Source organism: Alternaria atra (genome assembly GCF_907166805.1).
Source record: "Alternaria atra isolate CS162 genome assembly, contig: 34, whole genome shotgun sequence".
Lineage (NCBI taxonomy): Eukaryota > Fungi > Ascomycota > Dothideomycetes > Pleosporales > Pleosporaceae > Alternaria > Alternaria atra.
The window spans coordinates 554738-563273 of NW_025091333.1; the positions used below are offsets into that span (position 1 = coordinate 554738).

The 8536-nt window shown below is 51.9% G+C and overlaps 3 protein-coding genes across 3 annotated transcripts; 2 read left to right on the top strand and 1 right to left on the bottom strand.

Annotated features, from left to right (window-relative positions):
- Positions 1-435: 435 nt before the first annotated feature.
- Positions 436-1583, top strand: ALTATR162_LOCUS10632 (uncharacterized protein; the record flags this gene model as incomplete). The annotated part of the gene is made up of 2 exons (XM_043318270.1): positions 436-460; positions 625-1583. 2 exons carry the CDS (start codon positions 436-438, stop codon positions 1581-1583), a joined length of 984 nt encoding a protein of 327 aa, XP_043174205.1.
- Positions 1584-2034: 451 nt separating this feature from the next.
- On the bottom strand, positions 2035-2825 carry ALTATR162_LOCUS10633 (uncharacterized protein; the record flags this gene model as incomplete). Its single annotated transcript, XM_043318271.1, has 2 exons — positions 2035-2223; positions 2289-2825. The coding sequence occupies 2 exons, from the start codon at positions 2823-2825 to the stop codon at positions 2035-2037; spliced, it is 726 nt and encodes a 241-aa protein (XP_043174206.1).
- A 4326-nt stretch (positions 2826-7151) lies between these two features.
- Positions 7152-7546, top strand: ALTATR162_LOCUS10634 (uncharacterized protein; the record flags this gene model as incomplete). The annotated part of the gene is made up of 2 exons (XM_043318272.1): positions 7152-7427; positions 7481-7546. The coding sequence occupies 2 exons, from the start codon at positions 7152-7154 to the stop codon at positions 7544-7546; spliced, it is 342 nt and encodes a 113-aa protein (XP_043174207.1).
- Positions 7547-8536: the final 990 nt, after the last annotated feature.

Sequence of the window (8536 nt, forward strand, 5' to 3'; positions counted from 1 at the left end):
GATTGCGGATAAGGCCGACTTGGTTCCATGTTGGTATAGCCGAGGAGATGTCATAACCTTCCGGTAGGTCTAGCGGAACTTGGGGTACATGCATCATCATTCGACCATTACTCAAACACGCGTTGTCGGGCTCACCACAACATACCCATTCCTATAATTACCTTCTTCCTACCGATCTATCAAATTGTCTACGGTAACAGTAAAATACACAAGAAAAGAGTTTCAAAGTCGGGATTCTACCAGCACTATCGGAAGACGCAATTTTGTGCAACACAGAGCGAAGTACACGTAAACACGGGTTCAAAAAAAGTAGAGGCTATTGAAAGTAGAGAGGAAGAAGATATGGACGACATCCAAAGATTAAAAGAAGATTACCCATGGATTCAAACGCCGCTAGTGGTGGGTGCGCCGATGCGACTAATCGCTTTGGCGGACATGGCTGTTGAAGTATCCAAAGCCGGTAAGTCATATGAGAAACGAGCACTATTTCATTGCTGTTCTTCCTCTCTTTTTTGCGGTGAGAATTACATTAGATACATGTACAAAGCTTTTTCCCTCTCTCTCTTTCTTCTCGCGCTCCAGTACACGTAACTAGTCCGTTATCATACTCACAAACTCACACAGGCGGAATTGGTTTCATAGGCGCAGGAACAGATGTCTCGGATCTAGCGTCTCATATTGGCCACGCGAAGGAACTACTCAAAAGTACTACATTGCAGAAGCAAAATGGTATCTTGCCCATCGGCATTGGGTTCATCAATTGGGGCGCGAATCTCGAAATGGCTATCCCCATCATCGCACAACACCGGCCAGCAGCAGTATGGTTCTTTGCTCCTTCCTCCACAGCCTCACTTGTACAATGGGCAGAAAAAAGCAGAGCTGCATCTCCAGAAACAAAGATCTGGGTACAAGTGGGTAGTGTCCAAGAAGCTGTCGAAGCGGTAAAACAAGTACAACCAGATGTGCTCGTCGTGCAAGGAACAGATGCAGGAGGTCACGGCCTGGTAAAAGGAGCAAGTATAGTAACCTTGCTACCAGAAGTCAACGACACCATCGATGCGTGTTTGCAGAAAGAAGACCACACTCGACAAAAACCTGTGCTCCTAGCCGCAGGAGGAATATCCGATTCTCGCACCTTCGCCGCTGCCCTCACCCTTGGCGCCTCGGGCTGTATCCTAGGGACGCGTCTCCTTGCTACGCCAGAAGCCAATATAACTCAGGGTTACCGTTCCGCCGTCCTGCGCACCACTGACGGCGGACAGAGCACCGTCCGCACCAAAGTCTACGATTCTCTGCGTGGCACAAATTGGGCTGAGACACACAATGCGCGTGGGATTATTACTCAGAGCTATGTGGATGCGGTGGACAAGGGGATGAGTCAGGAGGAAAATACGAGGTTGTATAAGGAGGAGATGGGCAAGGGTGATGAGGGGTGGAGAGAGCATGGGGGGAGAATGACGGCATATGCGGGGAGTGGAGTGGGGTTGGTTAAGGAGGTTATGCCAGCTGGGGACGTGGTTAGAGAGGTTAGGGGTGGGGTTGTGGATGTGTTGGAGGAGGTGAGGAGGAGGGCGAGATTGTAGTATGTTCGTGTGAGGATGAAATTTGACTTCTGATGCAGCCTATCTGGTGTTTTATATGCTGTTATGTGATATGTGAATTCGTGAGATGGAGATGTGATTCATCAGGATAGCGAAACTTTTACATATGTATACATGTATGTTTACTGCTCATGTCTCTTTTGGAACAAATGAAAACACAAAGTGGGCTGAGATGAGAAGGTGCGAAGATGGAATCATCGCTGAAATATATTGACATATAATGAAAACAGAAGAGTATGTATCTACTCCTCGCTCAATCACCTTCGACATCTGCCGCTCACGTAATCCCGAGGCCGAGGTGTTCCTTCCTGTTTCCCCTGTGCTCTTTGATGCGGTCCGTACATTGCTACGCCAGATCAATCTCCAGCTTGATGTTTGGCTTGTGTCATGCGAGCTATGCAGTCTGCAAGACGCCGTGGCCCTTTGGACTGAATTACAAAGCCTTGGTGGCCCGGTATCTGCCCGTCTTGAGGTTGAATGCGCGCTGGTCCTTCAACCAACGTCTGTAACCAGCAACGCTGCCAATCTTCTCGCCGTAGTAATCCGGGGGTGGATTCGCCAATGAAGACGCTGTGGGATCAACGCGGTGGCGCTTGATACGGTTAAAGAAGGCCGAATCTTTCTACACCAAACAGTATCAGTATTCGACATGTCAACTCGATGCAAATCCATGGGATTTCAACTTACCCGCGTGAACTCGCCAAGCACACCCCTATAAGCCAGATTGAAAACCTGGTTGCCGAAAATAGGTCCAATGAGCCATCCGACAGCCATCATGCCCAAGGTACTCAGTCCCATGAGCATGAATGGGTCGAAACCACCAAGTTGGGCTGAGAGCGTGGCGTCATAGCCATTGTTAATCATGGTGGTGAGACCAAAATAGGTCACGCCCACTGCGCCGACTCCAGAGCAAGCCTGGCCGATTCTCCGGCGCGTGCGGCGTAGGGCGAAGAAGGCGTTCCATGTGAGTTGGGGTTGTGCGCTGGGCGAGTTGTTGGCAACGGGCTGTGCGGGGGCAGTCGATGCATGTCGTACTATCAGCCTGCTGGGAAATGTGGTACGAGGGGTGGTGGTCGGGCTGTTGCGCGGTTGTTGCTGGAGCTTGTTTGGTCGTGTGCATGTGGAGAAAGAGGATGCTGCGGCCGTGGACGAGGGAGCGAGTATCGCAGGCGGGAAGCGGTTGGCAAAGGCCCTCGCTGGGCACAGTGCACTTCGTGTGAGCATGTTGGGTGTGTCTCGGACGACGGTGGGGCAGCGTCGGTGAGGTCGCAAAGGTCTTTGGCTGCTCCGCGAACTTTCCGTTTGGATGTCAATAGCTGCAGATTGCGGGCCTTGGCGATTGCGGAGAAGCGTCCTGCACTGTAGTCGTCGATGGAAATTGCTCTGCGGATTGTGTATTGCAAAAAAAACAACAATCAGTGCAACTCCTGATTCGGAGGATTTCGCGCCTGCGCTTAACGTTGGCGAGACGTCATTTCTTCTTCTTGCCCAGATGCTGCTGACTCATCCGTCCAGCCATGTTCTCCACCCTCTGGGTCAGGATGATCTTCCGTGGAACATCTACATTGTACATCTCTTAATCATCATAATGACTCGATGGGAACAACTCGATCTGCATCTCCAATGTTCATCACTTCTACCGAGTGCAAGCGATGTGTAGTACAACCTTCAAGGGAGCCATACGGAAGCTGGCAACGAGACAAAGAAAAAGAATGTATCCACTGTGTCTACGATGGAGTTTCGAGACCTTCGTCTAGTTGCTCAGTACTTGCTCTATTGAACCTTGCCAAGGACAATCCTATGGGTCGTGTCTGCAACTGCACGTTCATCTAACATGCAATATCTACCCTTGTCTCAGTGCCACGGAAACATTACGAGCGCACAGCCCATCCTTGTCCAATGCATGCATGTTCCATTTCTCATACTCGCCCAACCTGCTTGAGAAACTTGACCTAGGCTTGGGGTTGTGCTTGGGTCTTGTCAACGGCTGCAGAAGCTTTCTTGTGAACTTGGCGTAAAATCCGAACCACGAGAACACCATAAACCTGCAAGACACTCAGGTTTCCATCATGGGTGCTCGCCCACAGTCTCAGTCTCAGTCTCCGAGCATGGAGCATGCGTATGTCCCTGGTCAATAACCAATACACTGACCCTGCATGGGATTGTCGAAAAGTATATCAACAAGGTGGCATTATGGTTGAAGTAGGCCAAGGAGAAAGTAAATAAACTCGACCTTCACTGTTCCTCTACAGCTACCCACCGTCAACCGCCTACACTCAAGTACTGGTTATGCCGTCAGCCCGCCCTCGACCAACCTCACTCACCATACCTACTGCATCGACAGCTCTATGGCGCACCATCCGCCCCCCTACTCCTCGGCGCGCAACCTACCCATTGATGTCGGCGTTGGTCATCTCCGATGACGAAGCTCCTCCCGTTCCAGTCTTATCCTACTGGGATCCAGACACACCGTCACCATTCGCATCTATCCGCTCACAAGTCTCGCCGAGCTCACCAACAAATCCGTACCTTGCTCCGCCAGAATTCTCAACAAACCAACAGTACCTTTTCCCAAAGGCAACACCTCTTTTACCCGCGTCCCCTCTATCCATGTTTGATAGTCCGATATCGCCAACGGCACTCACATTTCTCCGTACGCCCACGCCCATCCCAACCAGGACGACGTTTCTCTCACCAGCTTCTCATCTTCCAACCACCTCTCCACTCCCAACTCCAAGCTTCCTGTTCCCGTGGACACCAACTCCTTGCCCTGGACGGAAGAGAAAGGTTTCTGTGTACGACATTGTAAGGGATATCGCAGAGAGGAAAGGTAGCATGGCTAGTATTGTGAGAACGCGGGAAATGATGAGGTTAGAGTTCTATCAATCGTTGTTCCTGACGGGACAGAAGGAGTTGAATGAATATACAGGTGATGAGAAAAAGAAAGGAAAGAGGAATAGGTGGACAATGAGAGGAATGTGGAAACGGCTGGTTGGTGGTAGAGACGGCCGACAAGTCGATAGGGAGAGTAATATAGTACTGGGTGGAGGACGTATAGGGATATCTAGGCTTCAAGACCAAGTCTTCCGAGACTGATCTTTGCCTGACAGCTTATTGCGTTATGTAAAATGAGCGTTAGGCCATATGGATGTGTAGAATATACGGTATCTCGGGTCCGACGGACTGGCGATAGTTGCTGAGCTCTCAGTTCAATACGAAGTCAAAAGTAGACTGTAAACTTTCCAGGATTCGAATGACGTATACCTAGAGGGTTCATTGGCGTGGATGTAGAGAATGGTGGTAGATAGTGGCAACGCAACGTCGTCGTGCTAGCGAAGCGTGTGTTAGAACCACAGCAGACTTGGAAGACGATCGACCTAGGAATCTCAAAAGATGTCATTCTTTCCGATGCGCAAATCAGACTGTGGGAGGTGTCATGACGGATGGAATAGCGATAACCTATGGTGCATCAATGACGTATAAGCTTGCCATCCCGTTGGACGAGTTTATGGTTGGTGGCTGTAGCGCAAACTCGATAGGCTGCTGGCACCGAGTTGTTAGTACGATAAACCATCTTCAAAAGAAGTAGTGTGATTGATGAGCATCGTTGGACAGGTTAGTTGCGACAGGATCATTATGCGCAAAATTCTGGGTCCATCGTGATAAAGGCGTGTAAATGCGCATACAGGCCTCATCCTCGGCGATATTGCTTGAGAAACCGCCAACTCGGTGCAAGCGGCATGTCGTACTGGGTACCACGGCCGCTTATGCGGCGAGAGAATCGGTCAGACTTCTCGCGTAAGGCACACTGTGGTCAGAACGCAGTAGGCTGATTTTGCTCGAAGTACGGGTTATACCGTTGTGACATTCGCGGCTGGTGACGAATACCATGAGGAACGTCACTCTCCGTAGCCGTGGTGTGGCATGAGGTTATCTGGCATCCAGGTCCAAGTGGATGCCAGTGGGTGACAGTGGATCCTAGGGTGGTCCCAGACGCGGATCGAAGCACCCCAACATACGAAGCTCAGACAGCTGGTTATCAGTGGAGCAGCGCTAATAGCGAACAACCGAGCGTTTGCAATTTGAATTTGACAATATTGCGATAGAGGATTCTGGTGGACCCTTCATCCTGCGGGCCTGTGTATGGTCGCCAGGCTGCCGGATCATGGTGTTGTGATTGACCTGTCGACTGGTCCGATATGGGACGTTCCAAGACACTGAAGAAATTCCAAGCAAACTTGGCAACATATGAGCTAAGGCCATTGGGGAAGCAGATGAGCGGGGTCTCGTAATTGGCCGCAATTCCTGGGGCAAAAATTGTGGTTTTTTCGGGCATCAGCACGGTGGGTCTGGGTGCCGTTGCCGGTTAGATGGGTACGTTTGCAATCAAGTGTCAAAGACGCGCGACGTCGCACCTCTTAAGCAAAGGATTCGGTAGTATCCTCCCCCACGCGTTGATAACGTTGTTCTCGAACGGGATGGTGGAGCGCAAAAGGGTCCAGATATCGAGGCAACTGAAACGAGCGAGGGATTGTCGTGCCAGGATGCGAAGTTAGATGGGGCAATGTAACACAATGCTGCCGTACTCATTACGCCCGACAAGACAGCACACGCCGTAATCACGAGCGCTTGGCCATGCCTATTCGCGGTATTCGCAATGGCAGGACTGCAGCGCCTCGCAGCGCCACCGATGGAGTGGTTGACAAACAGTATTGTTGGAGAGGCATCGCGTCTCGGGCTAACCGACGCGGAGATGACGGAAGCGAGCGCGCTAGACCTGGCCAGGCAGGTGCACATGGAGGCGGGGCACGTGAGGAGCTTCTCCAGACTACACCAAGTAGGCGCGGCCATCCGACTGCAGATAAGACGGTTGCTCTGCACCATCCTCGATTCGCCAATAGAGGCAGCTGGCAAGGAAAGCGGCGCTGGTTCCGAAGAAAACCGCAGCAGCCAAGGCAGCCCAGCACTGCAATCAGCGTTCTAGAAAGTGTGCTAGAATGTTGCTAAACTCGTTCCTCGTCTTTACTCGTAGGCCTGGAACTCGTGCACTTGTTATCAGTCCTCTTTGGGTCCAATCTCCGCCCAACGACCGGGTCTGACCAAACGTTACCAAGGGCTCCCTCGAAGCTCGCACCAAGCCCTATACGCCACCGGCCGATTTGCTGTTGCGGGGAGGTCCCAAGCTAATCCCAAGAGCCGCCGCGGGGCGCCAATTCACCGTCCCTGCTAGCACTACCTGCTTGCGGTGAACGCTTGTTCTGGTCCTGTGCGGCCAGCCAACCAAATACGGCGCCATCCTATCAGTTGTGAGCTTGGCCCTTCACTGTAATGGAGGGATGCCAAGCTGTCGGCTCGTGCGCCTCGTGCATCAATGGACGGGGGTCCCTGTCGCTTGTTCCGTGAGTCCATCTCCAACGTGGACTGGGTAAATGTCAATTGCCTCCCCCTCCCGCTGATCTACATCTTCCATAAGAGCAGCCGCTCCCAGGGTTTCTCTCGTCTTCACCAGTCTTTCCCCATTCCCAGCACTGACTTGTCCAACCGCCCATCATGGACCACGAGAAGGTTCTCCCGCCTGATGAGAAGACCAGCGTCCCGCACCCGACCGTCGAAAGCCAGAGCGAAGATGTCGCTGATTGGCGTGACCAGGAGGACTTCATGACCCGTAACGGTCTGAACATGAAGTCTTTCCAGCGTCGTCCCCAAGACGGCCCCATGGTCGTCCTCGACAAGTCCATGAAGACGCGCCATCTTCACATGATCGCCATCGGTGGTTCCATCGGTGCTGGTTTCTTCGTCGGTTCCGGTGGTGCCTTGGCCAAAGGTGTAAGTTGCATATCGCTCAAATGCTTTCGATTATCGACTCACAGCTTCTACAGGGTCCTGCCTCCGTCCTGATTGATTTCTCAATTATGGGTATAATGATCTTCAACGTCGGTATGTAGACGCCACGCATCTATGCGTATCCTGACATAACTAACTTCGTTTGTAGTCTACGCTCTTGGTGAACTCGCTGTTATGTACCCCGTCTCTGGTGGTTTCTACACCTACTCTACTCGCTTCATTGATCCTTCCTGGGGTTTCGCCATGGGCTGGAACTACGTCTTCCAATGGGCTATCGTCTTACCTCTCGAACTTCTCGTCGCTGGTCTAACGATTCATTATTGGGAGGGCGCCAAAACCGTAAACGTCGCTGTCTTCATCACGGTCTTCTGGGTCTTCATCTGCTTAATCAACGTCTGGGGTACCCTAGGATATGCGGAAGAAGAGTTCTGGTCGTCTTGTATCAAGCTCGGCGCCACCATCGTCTTCATGATCATCGCCTTGGTCTTGGTTCTCGGAGGAGGTCCCAGCAACGGCATGTATTCTGAATACTGGGGAGCCCGTACCTGGTACGATCCTGGCGCTTTTAACAACGGCTTCAAGGGCTTCTGCTCTGTCTTCGTCACCGCCGCTTTCTCCTTCTCAGGTACCGAACTTGTTGGTCTCGCTGCCGCTGAGACCAAGAATCCTCTGAAGTCCCTTCCTGGTGCTATCCGCCAGGTCTTTTGGCGAATCACTTTGTTCTACATTCTCGGTCTCACCTTCGTCGGACTCCTAGTTCAGCACAAGGATCCACGTCTGATCGGCTCCTCTTCCGATGCCAACACCTCACCCTTCGTCATTGCTGGCAGGAACGCTGGATTGGTTGGATTCGACAGTTTCATGAACGTTGTAATTCTCATCTCCGTCATCTCCATCGGTGTCTCTGGTGTGTACGGTGGTTCCCGTACCCTTACTGCCCTCGCAGACCAGGGTTACGCTCCCAAGTGCTTCACCTACGTCGACCGTGCTGGACGCCCTCTGTACTCCGTTGCTTTCATTCTTATGTGGGGTCCTCTTGCCTACATGAACTTGGCCTCTACCGGTGAGACCGTCTTCAACTGGTTCGTCGC